Genomic DNA, 15,325 nt, shown 5'->3' on the forward strand with positions numbered 1-15,325 from the left:
AAAGAGGAAATGCAACAAATGTTTAACGCCGATATTTGGATCCATGAGCATTGTGACGGGAGGTATGACATAATGGATTCCAATGAGTTACTTAGGAGCAGTAACCAAATATATTATCAAAACACAAACTCATCTATAAAATGGACATCGATGCATAACTTGGTACTTTAAGTATATCTGGCAGATAGTTATGGAATGAAATGTTTCGGTCTACAAGCTGACAGAAAATGTCCGAGCAATGATGCGATTAGGAAAACTGTGTCACGCACTCAAAAAAAAGCATGGTTACTTGGGGTATTAGTCACTGTTACTATTTCAGGGCTCTGCTATGAGCTCAGACTGTACAGGAAGTTTATGAATAACCATCATGAGTCACTGATAGTGCTAGACTGACAACAGGACATCTAGGTCTTAATATTGTCTAAGATTGTCTGCATTGTCTTGCGAGCTAACCTAAGTTTGTATGCACTTTGAAACCAGTGACAGTCACTTTTGGTGGGCGTTGAAATAACCTGAGGTTGATGTTTTGATTCCTCTACACTGTAACTTGCCGACAGCGCACTCCTCTGTGCGACTTGTGTAATGTCAAACAATCATCTGATGATTTTAAGACACTTGAAAAACCACCTAACCACCAAAATGTTTATTTTTAAAAAGTCACAATGTTGATGTACACGTATGATTATTATCTGCCTCTGTGGTTTACAGCAGAAAATATTTTTATGTGAAATGACATAATGCAGTTGAACACTGTTTTTGTTTCGAAGTAGATGTAGGCAAAGATGGTGAAAAGCATTAAAATTAATTAACACATAATTAAAAGTACTCACCACATTGAAAAATGATCACATTAACTTAATTTCAGGGGGAATAAGGGGTAGAGAAAATTACACTGGAGACAATCAAAAACTTCTCATGGTGATGTTACATGCTGGTCAGAGTTTGACGAAGACAGTGAAATGGAGTTTAAACTGACCTGAACCACTAAATACTGTTCACAGAGATTCACTATTGAATCCAGCTAAAGGCTTTGCCGAACAGTCATGCTCCTGTTGGCATTTTTGTGCTTCACGTTCATATAGTTCCACCTGATTCCCAGTACAAGCACCGTCTTCATCTGTTGGTGAAGGAGCAGCTTCAATGTGTCAGTGAGCCAAAGGGCAAAAGACAGCAGTTGATTAGTGGGAGGAGACATTATCAATCTATCTTACCCACCTCCATCTCCCTCATGGTCTGAAGGATTCAAAACCAGCAGCGTGTAGGCCACAAGCCCCCTTCTGTAACGTTTAGGCTATCAATTCTCCCAAAGAATATAATAATTTCTTTGGCATCCAATGTCAAGAAGACATTTCAGTTTTATGTTTCTCGGCACCTTTGGAGATTTATGAGGTGACAGACACAGGCCAAGTGACATCAGCAGCCCTATGATTGGCCGGGCTTGGTGAATTTGCTCTGTAGGAACACTCTGGGAACACAAAGCCCCTCCTTTTTGTTAACCGTCTCTCTCAGGACATAGTCATTAGCAACAGATTGGAGGCCTGCGTCCGCAAACAGCTCAGCCAGCAACTCTGAAAGCAGACGAAAAGAGAAGAGTGAGACTTTAGAGGGAGGGAACAACCCAGGAAAGATTCGACTACTGACTGTTGTTATGGTACGTCACCGTGTCCTTCCCATATTGTATGGGAAGCTGTATAATTCACGTGATAAATGGTTAAACTGTTGAACAATTCAAATCAAGAATTTGCAGAGGGTTAGGGTCAGACCATTATTCTATGTTAATTCATACAGCAAACACCCCTGGGGCAAATAAATATGTATTAGCTCTTAAAACAAGTGAAAACTTGCTTACTGCTAGTTGCAAGCTGACCACTTCTGTTTGTGAAGCAGACCAACCAAGAACTGAAATAAAAAATGGTTACTGCATTGAAAAACACATTGAGGAGACTGGAAAACGCTTTAGCTGCTTTTGTTTTGGACAGTGGAGGAGGATGCTGTACAAAAAGAAGAATATTAGAAAAAGAGGGATCCATGAAACTGGAAAGTAGGTAAAAAAAAAGTATATATTTTTAGTATCTATCCATCTACCTATATCTATATGCAGTATCTATCTATAGTATATTCATCTACATGGCTATAGTATCTAGGCACCTATAGTATCAACCTACCTATCTACCTTTCTATCTATCTCCCGAACAGTCTCAATTCCACACACAAATATAAAAACGACTTTCCTGAAGTAATTTACTGACCTTTAGAGAAGAAGTAGGACCTGGTGCAATCTTGGCGGACGTAGAAGTTCTCCCCCAGCTTGCTGCCAGCTTTAAATCGGAGCATGGCGTGGTCATGCAGGCCGTAGTCCCTGAATAGGACGATGCCTCCGGGCTTCAGCACCTTAAAGCCACATGTATGTTACATTACATCATTTGAACCAGCTTGTATTAGGGCTAACAAAAACAACATGGGAACTTATCACCAGACACAAGCTTGTCAGTTGCTGCCTTGAACTCAGTCACATTAAAAATTTCAATACATTTTGTACAGCATTGTACCATTTATTTCTACACACACTGGATTATGTGTATATTAGACATGTATGTATATCATTGTGTACTTTAGAGAAGAAAACCCCACCTTGCTGATGTTCTGCAAAGCCAGCTTCATCTTGTCAGGGTGGATGGCCGACAGGACAAAGATGAGAGTGACAACATCCACGCTGCCCTCAGGCACATTTTCCCTCAGATCATCTTTAGTTAAATCACACTGGAAGGCACAGCAGCGCTCAGGGGAGTACAGAGGGTTTTGCTGTCAACAGAAAGTGGATAAAGTGGTTTTATTTGTATTATTATTATTAAAGTGTCATTATTGGCTAGAGATTTGCTGACCTGCTTCATATTTTGCTTTGCAAACTGTCCTGTACGACCAGTCTTCTACTGTTATGTGCTACTGAACAGATCTACTGCAGTGGCTCAGCCATAATGTTTTGAGAAAGTGGTGGCCTAGAGGTTGGAGGCTTGTGACCAATGGCCAGTGATAAAAAGTCTTCCTGTAAATTTAGTATGAAGCCATGAAATCCTCCAGCAGAACTGCTCAGCAGCCAGCAGTACAAGACTGAGTTTGTACTGTTCAGCTCGCAGGTGTAAATGTGTCATTCTGAGTGAATGTAAAGCAGTGCGACACTAGAAAAGAGCCTGGAGCTTAGTTGACCTACAAAAGTAAAAATAGAAAAAAGATGATTCACATACACATATATATTGTAGATATAGATTTGATGGATAGATGTCTTACTTTGACAAATTCTACAGCTCGTGGTGAGAAGTCACAGGCATAAACAAAGATGTTGAGGTCATCCTCCAGCAGAGGGAAGATGCAGTTTCCTACACCGCAGCCGGCCTCCAGCAGCACCAGCCTCTGGGTCTCAAACTGCAAACCAGGAAGCAGGACAAAGGCAGAGAAGGAAATACTGACACTTTGATTCCATGCTTTTACAGTGTCCCTTATGGGAAACTTTTTTTCAGCTGCCAGCAAATTGAAAAATGCATCTTCTGTAACTGGAGCACCCTTATTCCCATAGCTTTCTTCCACAAAATTCACAGTAGTACGTGTACATTGGAAATATAAGGAACCACATTGTTGATTAATGGATTATCTATATGCCAAAATTATCTGCAGCCCCTAATGATTTTAAAACGTCTAATTTTATGTTCTATCAAGCTTGTCATTTTGCAGATAAGCAAAGTCTCATAAAAACTGCATTTTTTGAATGAGGTTTGGTGAGATGTTCTCCCAAAACATGAAAAACCATATGTTAAGGGTATTTTAACCTACAAGAAGTAGTGATATGTTATACAGCTCATTACTTAAACAAATCTAATAGTAAGAGAATTATAAATGGGGTTAAAGAGGACAAAATTCAATAAAAATTGGTCTCTTGAGATGTAGTGTTGGTTTTCTCATGCAAATGTTGGGAGTGATCCCCTGTTGTATTCTCTTCCTCACCTCTCTGCATGCCTTGAGCTCTTCAAATTCTCTGGTGGTCCAGTGTCTGTCCTTGAAGAAATTTGTCGTGTTTCTTTTGTAAAACAAGTCCCAGTTTTTCTGAGCTTCTTTCTCCAACTTCATCTGTTTGAAGTCGGACACCAGAGCCCGCTCACCGCTGAGTCTGTTCAGCTCCTCCTGGGTTAAAACTCTGGCGGTCGAGATTTTGGTCTGTCCCGGTACACATGGAGACCTTTTGGAAACCACTTCTTCTTCAGGAGGTGTTATTGTAGTATCACCAGGGAAACTTTCATTTTTCGACAGTGCCATGATCCTTTTTGAAAGGATTTTACTGCTTCCCAGTTTCTGTCAGCAACGTTACTAATCGTTAATTTATTGGAAAGCAATCATTTCAACAAGATCTACAGTGACTTCAGTTATTTAAATGATGAACAACGCTAAAACTAACTTAAGGTTTAAAAAATCTTGCGCCTTATTAAAATCTTCCACATTTGACGTCCATCTTGTCCGTTATGTAAATTCTTCCGTGTAGCATTTACAATTCGATTCCGTTTCTTTCCGTATGACGTCAATATTATCGTTGCTCGTTACCTAAAATAAAAGTACAGTGGATATCATCATACGTAATTATCTAATTTGATGTTTCATTCTTTTGTTAACAGCGTTTATATTTTACTGTAGTAAAAGTAGTAATAGTTAAAGTAGAGTTGCTAAAGTAACCGTGTTTCGGTGACATTTGATAGCCGGACCAGAAGCGTAAGAGGAGTGGCTGAGTGACGACAGGGATGTTTTGCTAAAGGTTAGCTACAGTAGGCTAACTTTGTGTTATAGTTGGCTTCTTATTCAAATCTCCCAGAAGTAGCCAGATACGGCTTGGCTCCATTTCACATAAATGTGAATTTATTTTAAAATAAACCGAGACATGAATGGGAGTACGAATCCGCTGCTGGACAAAGAGGAGCATGTTTTGAAGCTCGGAGAAAGCTTTGAGAAGAGGCCAAAATCTTCCTTTCACACTATCAGATGTGAGTGTGAAAACCCGAGTTATGTGTTAAATGAAACTTGTAAAACGTGTTAAATTGACTGTTGTGTGGGCTTAGTCAGCTCACATGGACGGGGAGGCTGTCTCTTACACAACCTAGCCAATTATGTGGATAAGTAAATTAAGTAATTTGCATAGAAGCATATCGTTACGCCCACTACTTTAACGTTGCAGCATCCACTGGAATATCTTGGGATGATTTTTGAACAACTCTCAGGTTATAAATAAGTGGGAGTATTACTTATTATATTTTTTAATATTATTACTTATAGGAGGGCAAGAAAGTTCTGCTGACAGTATTGCAGGTTAATGAATATTAAGGAAATTAACAAATATGTTGTTTCCTGACATTTTTATGTCATTACTGCTTATACCTGTTTAAAAGATGACGTTTGCTGGATGTGCACACTAACCAGGATACTGTGGTTATGTACACGTATTTTTCTATTGAAAGATGCATGAATAAGGACTAACTTAGTTTGACATAAAAAGTAGAAAACATTATTCATTCTAAATATTTTGTTCCGATGTTGTGAGGTGTTGTCCTTACAAAAATTAAGAAAGTATTTGCTGCAAACAAAAAGCTCTGGACCAACTTAAAACTTATTAGTGGTTATTTAAACATTGTAAGTGGAAGAGCAAGAAATTAGATTTGTATAAGCTTCATCAGGCTTGCTCATCAGTTAGGCAAACAAATCATGTGATAATGATCATGTAATCACAAGCTCCATATATAATATTGTGCAGTGAAACAGAATTACAATCACATTGCACTACAGCGCCAATATTGGCTTATAACAGATTAATTGGTATTGGCAGATATGGTGGCTGAAAATGAACAAGAAATTGCATTACAGAAATGTCAATATGTTTGAGGTAATTTAGAAACAGTGTTGCCATTACATAGTTTGTCCATCAGACTTTATTTTTCATCTGTAAAATGTCCCTTTCATTACATATTATGGTCACAATTCTTTGAAAAACAGATTTAAAAACAATATTGGCTCATACATCATTATCATATTTTTTTAACTTTCAAATATCAATATCAGCCTTAAAAATCAATTAACAGTCAGGCTCTACATTATATACACAGTGTGACATCTTCAAATTTACAATAAATGTACAGTTATATTCAGAAACTTCAGAAATGTGTGGCATGTGTGTTTTTGTTTTTTGCATTGCCTGCATTTGACCAACACCTGACCCAGTGATAGTACTCTGCAGGGGACTTCTGAATTTTTTCCTGTTCTTCCTTTTCAGATGACTTCAAACCAGCATCTATCGACACAAGCTGTGAGGGAGAGTTACAAGTTGGGAAAGGAGATGAAGTTACCATAACGTTACCTCACATCTCGGTAAGACTGTCTGTTGTTCCCCTCTGGTTAACTGATTGTTAACCAGCCTAAGTGAAGTCTTTTTGCAAAGAAAGTAGAAAGCCTGGTTACAAATTCACCAGACGCTTAAACTGTTTCACCAACCCTTTAATTGCAATACTGCTGAAGAGAATGGCAAGCTACTGTATGTTGTCAGAAAATCCATCCGAAACAATGAGCAAATGTAAGTGTTTTGAAAAGGGTTATGTGAATTTCATTGTTTTGTGAATTAAAAAGGTTGCTGTTTGGCAACCAACCCCAGGTTTTGGATGTTAGAGTATTCATGAAGACAACATGAAGGATGATTTTTAAACAGTCCCTGCTTTCAACTACATTAAAACATGATGATAACACAACTGTGATGGTTTGCCTATTAAAAAAATGTCATATGACTCCAGGCTGATTGTCTTAGCGAACTGAAATGAACTGAAACACAGTTGCTGTCTGAAAGGTAGGACATCAGTCTAAAAACCTATGGTAGGCTTTGTAAAATAATATTTTCGTAATTAATGGGCTAAAACATGACAAGTTACTGTTATTATTCCTTAAACATGGACTAATCATATAGCCAGATTGATTAATTTACTATAACTGCTACAGACAATTAAACAATTAAAGGAATACTGAAATTGTTTGTTTCCTTTATCAGGAGTAAGAAGTTTTTGCATTCCTCCTTCAGTTCCCCTAATATTGTAAATGGATTCAGTGCAGTGGTCTGATCTCAGTTAAATTCACGTGAAACCTTTTTAAACATGTAGGTTTGTCATAAAGTGTTTTTGAGAGAAGAACTGGACGCAAGTCCCTAAGTTTTTTGAAATACTGTTTTTCATTCTCAGCCAAACCCACTGACAGTTTGAATCAAAATCAACTTTATTGGTCAAATATGTTGAAAATAGAAGAAATGTGACTCTTGTTTTCAGTTCTTCTCAATATTGTTACATTGTACAAGACACAGAGAACAAATGTACAGTAAGATACACATATAGACGTGCAACTAAACAAAGACAACACAGCTAAACAAAGATAAGCTGACAAACATATAGCAGTTTTTTACAAACAAGAGAAATTAAATGAGTAGAACCGAGGCAGCCGTCTGCAGTGCCATCTTGTTTTATCTGAGCTGATTTGGTAGAATGCCCCAATAAAAGTAAGAGTGGAGGTACCTGCAGGTAAGTGTCAAGTTGATCAGGACACTTACTGCTTCATTTATAATTAATCACTCCGACAAAAAAACATTTCAATTTGTGCTATAAGGTCTAAAGCAAACAAAGATTAGATTACATTCAGCTTTATTGTCATTGCACAGAGTACAAGTCCTGAGGCAACAAAATGCAGTAGACGGTACATATTCAAATTATTGCTGTCCTTCCAGGGCTCCACGCCTCCTATGACAGTATTCAAAGGAAACAAGCGGCCATACCAGAAGGACTGTGTGCTCATCATTAACCACGACACTGGGGAATTTGTACTGGAGAAGCTGAGCAGCAGCATCCAAGTCAAGAAAACCAGGTGAGAGGTCAAAGGTCTGAGAAATTCAGACCAACGAAAACGTTTTGTGAGAGATGTGATTGTGATGTTGAATTAGAGCGCTGTCGTTAGAGAGGAAAGTGTAGCAGTCTAATCTCTGAGCCTCTGTTAAGATAAATTTGTGTTAAATTTATTTGCAATTAACTTGCAGGTTTTTCACGAAGTGCTTTTCCGAGCAACAGTTGACATAACTAAGCATAAATGTTTGGGGGTTTTTTTGTTTCAAAAACATTTTATTGATCTCAAACCACATAAAACACAAACAGTATGTGTAGTTATTCCACCAAAACTCCATTCACAAATTGAAATAGAAAGCCTTTATTGTCATTGTACAGGATACAACGAAATTAGGAGCGCTACTCATGATCAGTGCGTTAAAAGTCACAAGGAAACGGGACAAAACAAACAACCAACAACACAGGTTCTCAAATAATAAATAAAATAAATAAATACAATGTAATTTTGCCCCAGAATAGGTGAACTTATTTCACTAGAATAACCGGAATTATTGTACTAGATCCAGTCGGTTTGCCCTAGAAACCTTTTAGTACTCAGAAGTTTACATTTTATTGTCTGTGCATTTTGTTTAGATTTCTCTTTATCCATTAGAATTTTCAGCATTCAATCCTTTGATACTTCAAAACTGTCAAACGTCATCGACATCTTTGGCTCCATCTTTTGGACGTTGATTATTATTACACCAAATTCCACTGATATTTCCAAAAAAGTTGTCTGTGTATTTTTGGGGGAGAGATAATCATTGAAATTCAACTTCTCACCCAAGAGGATATTCCTTCAATTAAGATTCAGACAGATCAAGAAGAACTGCTGAAGATCATAAAAGACTTTGTGTGGGTGTTTCAGGGCAGAGGGCAGCAGTAAGATTCAGGCCCGCATCGAGCAGCAGTCAGTTCGGTCCAGCCAGCCCAGCTCTCAGTTCCGGGCCCCGACCAAGCCCGGGTCCGGGGTCAAGACCTCCCCATCTCCTTCTAAGGATAATCCCTCCCCAGAGCCTCAGCTGGATGACATCAAGAGAGGTAAGGAGGTGCAGCAATACAAACTTAATCCTAACATAATCATGATACATGGAACATAGAATATATTATTTTAGGTAACACTTTACTTTAAACCCCCCCCAATTTAGCATTTCTAAGCACTATATAGACATTTAAACATTCACACTATATAAACATTTCTTAGCAGATGTGACATTTTAAGTGTTTTTTAATGTGCAGTATTAGTCAACAATTATTATTAGGACAGCTGTGTTTTACTAAATTGTCATTCATTATCTGTTTGTACAACAGCCTCCATGTATGGATGCCCACAGGAGGAGTTATAGTTGTTGACATTAATAAACAATTATATCTATTTACAACTACATTATAGTGTTATACATCGTTTATTACATTTTATATACTGCTTATAAATGTTAAATGGGGGGTGTTGCAGTATTGTTTTGTATTGCATGTATGATGTGTTTTAACAAATATTTGGATAAACGGATCAGTGAAAATGAGGGAGGAAGGGATGGAATATCCAACAAGAACCCCTCTGATTCCATGCTGCCCCCCCTGCTGTTGGCAGAGCTGCGAGCGGAGGTGGAGGTGATAGAGCAGATGAGCAGCAGCGGCAGCAGCTCCTCTGACTCAGCCAGCGCCTCTGGGAGCGGTGACGACAGTAGCAGCAGTGACGGTGAGCACGACGCCCCCCGACCGCTCAGCCAAACCTCCCCCAACCGCCACACTATGGCCAACGGAGGAGCCGACCGGCAGCAGGGCAACAACCAGCTCATGAACACACTCCGTGAGTATCTCATAGTTATGCGTATGATTAAAGTGGCAATCCTTAAGATTTCAGTCCTGGTTGATTTAGCGACACATAGTTACTGGTGGTAACAGCAAATGCGGTTTAATACTACAGGTCACAGAATTCTGGGAGCAGCAAAACAAACCGTTGTTGTTTCAATAAAGAAGTCAGGCAGTAACTGGCCTTTGTGTAACATCTGATTTTATGTTGCACACGGCGTGAGTCGGCAAACAGCAGGGCATAGCAAAAGGAGTTGGTTACCTCGCTGAGAAGATGGAGGTGTGCAGCCTGTCGCCTGCAGCTCCTCATCTAACAGCTCACTGCGGCTGCTCCTTGTTCCATTACTCCCTACAATACTTCAAACTTATCCGTTGTCAGAAAATGTCGAAAATTACAGTTGTTTTGTAGAGGCATAACCCTTATAACTTGAGGTTTAGCCGCATAATCATCATGTGTAGATGTTTTGTTCAGTATCAAAAGTAATACACTGATTGATGTCTCTTGTATTCATGGTTATGGCTCAAACAGGAACTGCTAATAGCTAATGCAGCATGACTTTGGTGGTAAAAACAAATATAGGGGGGAAAAAGGGCTCAAGTTGAAGCCTACATCACTCTGATTCCATGGCAACAGCATACTCTATTACCCAAAGCATGATGGGAACAGTAGTACCAAAACTGAGGAAATGTTTCTCCCAAATAGAAATAAGAAAAAGGTAGGAGTGCAAAACCTATGAATTTTAGCTTTTCACTCACACCATCAATTTACACCATTTAGACAGTACTAAAGCTCAGAATATCCTATCAGCATTGTTATTATATCCCTGGAACACTGACACTCCCCTCTATCCATTCATATACAGACATCTGTAGTGTGTTGAAAACCTGTGGACATACAGACAAAAAACTCAAACTTGCTCTGGAAATAACACTATATGGCATTCCTAGCTAAGACCTGTAGTGACAATACCAAAAGTAGGACCTGCAAAACTAAGTAAAAACAGCCCAGAGTTCAAAGGGTTAATGATAATATAATATTTTGGTCATGTACTGTGACTTGAAATGGTTGAAATTTGTATCTTGGTATTACACCCCCCACTCTTCACGCGTGTATAACAAAAATCTTTAATAACTAATTTAGTCAGTTTTTAATGACAATCAAAAAATTCAACAGAATGTTTTAAAACGATAACACCATATGTTTGTATCATCCTAATAAGATAAACAATAATCTATTAATGATATAATTGTTGCCCATCCCTGTCTTCACTCACTTTGCACCTGATTCTGAAGTATTATCCACTTTGTACTTAATTTATCTGACCTGTATTATAGTGTATTATATTCTGATTGCTCAGTACTTCTGTTCCTGTGTGCACAGACGTGACAGTGAGCTGCTGTAACAAAAGAGTTTCCCCGCGGGGATCAATAAAGTATTTCTGATTCTGATTCTTGGTTTTGTACAGTATATGGGCTGATCCCTTCAGCAAGTAGACACACACCATCAGTCTTCAAGCTGGAGATGGACATCGAGATACCATACCGAATCAGTATTTCTCTAATTATGACAGGAAACTCTTCAGTAAACAATGTTTAACCGTTTGTCTTCTGGTCTTCACAGGAAATGACCTTCAGCTCAGCGAGTCGGGCAGCGACAGCGATGACGACTGAACTCTGCTGGTCAGTTTCTCTCTCTCTCTCTCTCTCTCTCTCCCTCTCTCCTCCTTTCTGCCTGGTTCCCGTGTTCCTTTGCTGTGATAGCTGACCCCAGCTATATATCTTGGTTTGACTGTATTTTTTATTTTATTTTAGTATATCCTTAAAGCTGGCCTGCCTGGAACTTACTACACTAAGAGTGTATTTTTATTAGATGTATATTTTGTTTTGTATAGCAAAACTTTAGAAAAAGAAACTTTTACTTGAGAGGTTTGGAAGATTATATATTAGAGTGCACATACATATTTTCTGTACTTAGAGCAGCTAGTTTTATCTACTTGTATCATCTGTTTTTGTTAGGTTTTGTCTGTATGGTAAGACAAGGAAGAGATTGTGTTGAAATATCTCTCACCTTGTCTCATCATTTATCCGAGAAGGTTGTGTGAAGCCTTTCCACATCAGTGTCGTGTTTTTATCGGTTCGCTTAGAATACAAAAATATCAGAATTGCACAGATACTCTGCGCAGCCTGCGCATGAGTAACAAATCAAAGAAAAAAATGCATCCATTTTGTCATCTGCTTATCTAGTGTGTTGAGATAAGTGTGGAGCACAAAACAGTCGGCTGTACTCTGTGCCTTCCTAATCTCAACTTTGCTTTCTTAGTCATAGTTTTAAACAGTTTGCTGATTACGTTAGAAATGAATCTCAGCCTTATTGTCTCGTGGGATTTGTTGACAATAAGAAAAATATAGAATTTTCTTCTTTAAACAGGTATCTAGTTACAGAGGAATTTACCTAAATTAAATTTCAGGTTGCTGTAATGATTTCACTTCAAGTTCAAGATAGTTGTTTAGTGACATAGGCTTATAGGAAATTTGATGTAGATTTCTGGCATCACACAGCACAATATCTACAATTTTGAGCCAAGTTGCAGATGTTTACGCTGCATTTAGTGATTTATTTACCACTAGGAGGCAGAAAAGACTCAAAAACAAACTCACAGAAACACAAACCTGATATATGTATCAGCTAATCATGTTCCTAATGTGTTAGCAAACAGGTGAATGTAAGTCTAGTATTCACTCTCCCTTAAGCTCTGGTTTGGTCTCCACCAACTCCTGAGAAAAATATCTTGTCTACAGCTGCTGTTGAGAGCCTCACAAACTCAAACATACAGTCTGCGTGTAGCTGGAGAGTCTAAAACAATAAGCTAAAGAGGCCAAAAAGCCCAGTTCAGCTGCAGAGTTGGCTGTTATTGGCAATGTTACCAAATAAAACCTTAGGCATTGGAGTGTACTCTACATGCCCTGCATCAAACAGAGAGGAGTTAGTAAGTTGATCATTTGCTTCTACAAATTTTCTCAACTGTGTGTTGGTATCTCCGTCATCACTTCCTTCCCTCTCATCCTTTTCCAATGTCACAAAAATCCCACCGACTCACAGTATAACCAGTTACAGTATCAAAGAAGGTTTTAGAGAATTACTGATGATATTAAAACCTCCACAGTCATTAATCAGTTGACGTTAATAAATTAAGTTAATCAAAGTTAAAAGTAGAGTCTAGATTTGAGGCATGGGTGTCAATAATGGCAATTACAAAATTTCACATACCCATTAAAAAAAAAACACCTGAAATCCAAATTATACAGGAAAAGGGAGAAATCCTCCAAAGAGTTTCCTATTATTTTTTTCTAAATGGCCACTATTTGTTTCAAGTTTGTTGTATCAGTCGTGTCATTGTATTCAAACAGGAAATATCTTATTTTTGATCCCAAATTTTCATAAAATAATTATACTATAGTACTATTCCATGCCTTACAGCCTTTCAGTTTGGAAATAAAGGTGAATTTGTCATTTTCCTGAAAATACCAAAGAGCTGAACTGCCCCTCATGTGCAGAGTGCAGAATGTTCACAGTGTAACAGTGTCATGTCAGTGTGTAAATGTCTTCATTTTGCATTTATCCGAGACTGTTTGTTTTTGTGCATGTGAGCAGTGAAGTCAGTGATGGTTCCCCTTATCTGCAGGAGCCACTGGTGTTAGTGAGGATGATTTGGTGTTGTTGTTTGGTTGTTCAGTAAATCATTATTAATGCAACACAACAACCCACAGTCAGAAACACAACTGAAGAGTTTCATTGCAAAATGCCAAGACTTGATTTCAGTTAAGAGTTTTTTTAAATGGAGCGTTTGTTTTTCCATCCTGACAAATGTAAAATTCAAGGGTGAAACACTAAATCATGCTAATTTTCGGGGATTGGTCCAAAGTTTTGGGAATTACAATTTAAAAGGGTTGTTTCCTCCTTATTAATTAGACAACTAATCTGTTGTTAGAGTCCAGAAGAAATCTTTAATACATTTTTTTGAGAAAGGAGGAGGAGCTATCCCCACTGGTGTTTTCACTTATTTTACCTACTGTAATCAGACCTCTTCTCAACGCTTTGTACTTCAGAGTGTACAGAATGTAAGGCTGCAACTAACAATTATTTTCATTATCGACTAATCTGCTGATAATTTTCTTAATTAATCGATTCATTTTGTCTAGAAAATGTCAGAAAATAGTAAAACAAAACACCCTTCACAAGTTCCCAGAGCCCAAGTTGACATATTTAGTTAACTATCATTGAAAGCCAGAAAATATTTACATTTGAGAGGCAGCAACCAGTGAAAATTTGTCATTTTTAATTCAATAATAACTTAAACAATTGATTATCAAAATTGTACTTGATTGACATCTGCCTTACTCTCCTGTTGCACCTATTAAGGTGGGACAAACTTCAACAATTGGTACATTGTAATACATGTAATTCCCAGCATAGCTCCATCCAACTCCAACCCGAACAGTGGACTAATCAGCCACACTGAGTGAAAACACCTGTGTGTTTGAAAATAGCCCCACAGTTTCTAACATACAGTACAAAATATCTGTCATTGGCTGCTTAAATCCAGAAATATCTAACAACCTGCATCAATCATTGTACATCCGCTTCTATAAATGTTTTCTGGTAAAAATGTATGTATGAAAAATCATAGTGTTTTCTGCCATCCAAGACATTTTTTCATTACATAGTCAAAGTTTAGAGAATGTCATCTACATTTTTAAACATATACTAAGGAACATTGTATATTTTTAAACCCAAAAGCTTATGTAGCATTTTGAAATGAAACCCTTCAATCACATGTCATATTCAGATTGGGGAACATTGTCATATTGATAAAATGATCTGCTGTCATAAAAGATGTAAATGTTGTTGTTTGTATTTTATATTATAGCTGCGTTTCTCAAAAGCGTCTTTAGACAAGTTACTGACCTACCACGCAGTTCTCGAAACCAGAACAGTTTTAAGTATCCTCCTCCTTTTTACAAAGCACCAGTTTAGTGTGGAAATGAACCATCTGCTAGATGGTTGGCTGTGGACGATTAGTTTGTCAACCCTACACGGCCCATCAGTTGTTGCGCTACTCAGCTTCTGTTGTCGAATGGAGTTTGATGTATTTGGTGCTTGTTTTAGTGCTACTTTTATGTGAAATATGTTTGTACAAATTTGAAGTGTATTAAAAGTGTGCAAATTCATTGTTAGAATTTGGTCATGGGTTCTTATTGAGTGCTGATAAATCAGATTACTTTTGTCTTAAGGGGGATTTATAGTTGTGCATTAAGAGGTTACAGTGAAGCTACGGTGCATATACAGGTAGCCGCCATGTCATCATTAATTAACGTGCATCTCTAAAATGTAACTACACGTCGGTATCGATACTTCATGGGGGCCGCAAGAACTGTGTTTGGTCAACTTGGGCTGCTTACTCCTACAAGCTAATGCTGGTAGAATAGTTTAAAGTGAGAACAATATTAAGCAAGTTGAAAAAAGACTTGTCAGACTTCTTCTTTTCACACTAGCACATCATCCTCGTCATTCTATC

At 38.0% G+C, this 15,325-nt stretch overlaps 2 protein-coding genes across 3 annotated transcripts; one reads left to right on the forward strand and one right to left on the reverse strand.

The window, feature by feature from the left end:
• Positions 1-628: 628 nt before the first annotated feature.
• On the reverse strand, positions 629-4,510 carry mettl6 (methyltransferase 6, methylcytidine). Of its 2 annotated transcripts, XM_044209497.1 has the most exons (6): positions 3,997-4,510; positions 3,286-3,420; positions 2,632-2,802; positions 2,250-2,391; positions 1,850-1,899; positions 629-1,568 (listed from the first exon to the last, which is right to left on the reverse strand). In XM_044209497.1, the coding sequence occupies exons 1-6, from the start codon at positions 4,303-4,305 to the stop codon at positions 1,506-1,508; spliced, it is 870 nt and encodes a 289-aa protein (XP_044065432.1). In that variant the 5' UTR covers positions 4,306-4,510; the 3' UTR covers positions 629-1,505. The 2 variants fall into 2 exon arrangements, with proteins under 2 accessions (XP_044065432.1, XP_044065430.1); XM_044209495.1 differs by lacking the exon at positions 1,850-1,899 and having other exon boundaries at positions 3,997-4,507.
• A 254-nt stretch (positions 4,511-4,764) lies between these two features.
• Positions 4,765-14,984, forward strand: eaf1 (ELL associated factor 1). Its single transcript, XM_044209501.1, has 6 exons — positions 4,765-5,021; positions 6,302-6,396; positions 7,787-7,923; positions 8,806-8,978; positions 9,529-9,747; positions 11,371-14,984. Exons 1-6 carry the CDS (start codon positions 4,919-4,921, stop codon positions 11,418-11,420), a joined length of 777 nt encoding a protein of 258 aa, XP_044065436.1. The 5' UTR covers positions 4,765-4,918; the 3' UTR covers positions 11,421-14,984.
• Positions 14,985-15,325: the final 341 nt, after the last annotated feature.

The sequence above is a fragment of the Siniperca chuatsi genome, linkage group LG9 (genome assembly GCF_020085105.1).
Source record: "Siniperca chuatsi isolate FFG_IHB_CAS linkage group LG9, ASM2008510v1, whole genome shotgun sequence".
Lineage (NCBI taxonomy): Eukaryota > Metazoa > Chordata > Actinopteri > Centrarchiformes > Sinipercidae > Siniperca > Siniperca chuatsi.

Coding starts and splice junctions, on each gene's coding strand:
- mettl6 (XM_044209495.1), bottom strand. CDS start 4,305: ATGGCACTGTCGAAAAATGAAAGTTTCCCTGGTGATACTACAATAACA. Junction 2,803..3,285: donor GAGCTGTAGAATTTGTCAAA/GTAAGACATCTA, acceptor TTCTGTTGACAG/CAAAACCCTCTGTACTCCCC. Junction 2,392..2,631: donor CTTTGCAGAACATCAGCAAG/GTGGGGTTTTCT, acceptor TGTGGCTTTAAG/GTGCTGAAGCCCGGAGGCAT.
- eaf1 (XM_044209501.1), top strand. CDS start 4,919: ATGAATGGGAGTACGAATCCGCTGCTGGACAAAGAGGAGCATGTTTTG. Junction 5,022..6,301: donor TTCCTTTCACACTATCAGAT/GTGAGTGTGAAA, acceptor CTTCCTTTTCAG/ATGACTTCAAACCAGCATCT. Junction 7,924..8,805: donor ATCCAAGTCAAGAAAACCAG/GTGAGAGGTCAA, acceptor TGGGTGTTTCAG/GGCAGAGGGCAGCAGTAAGA.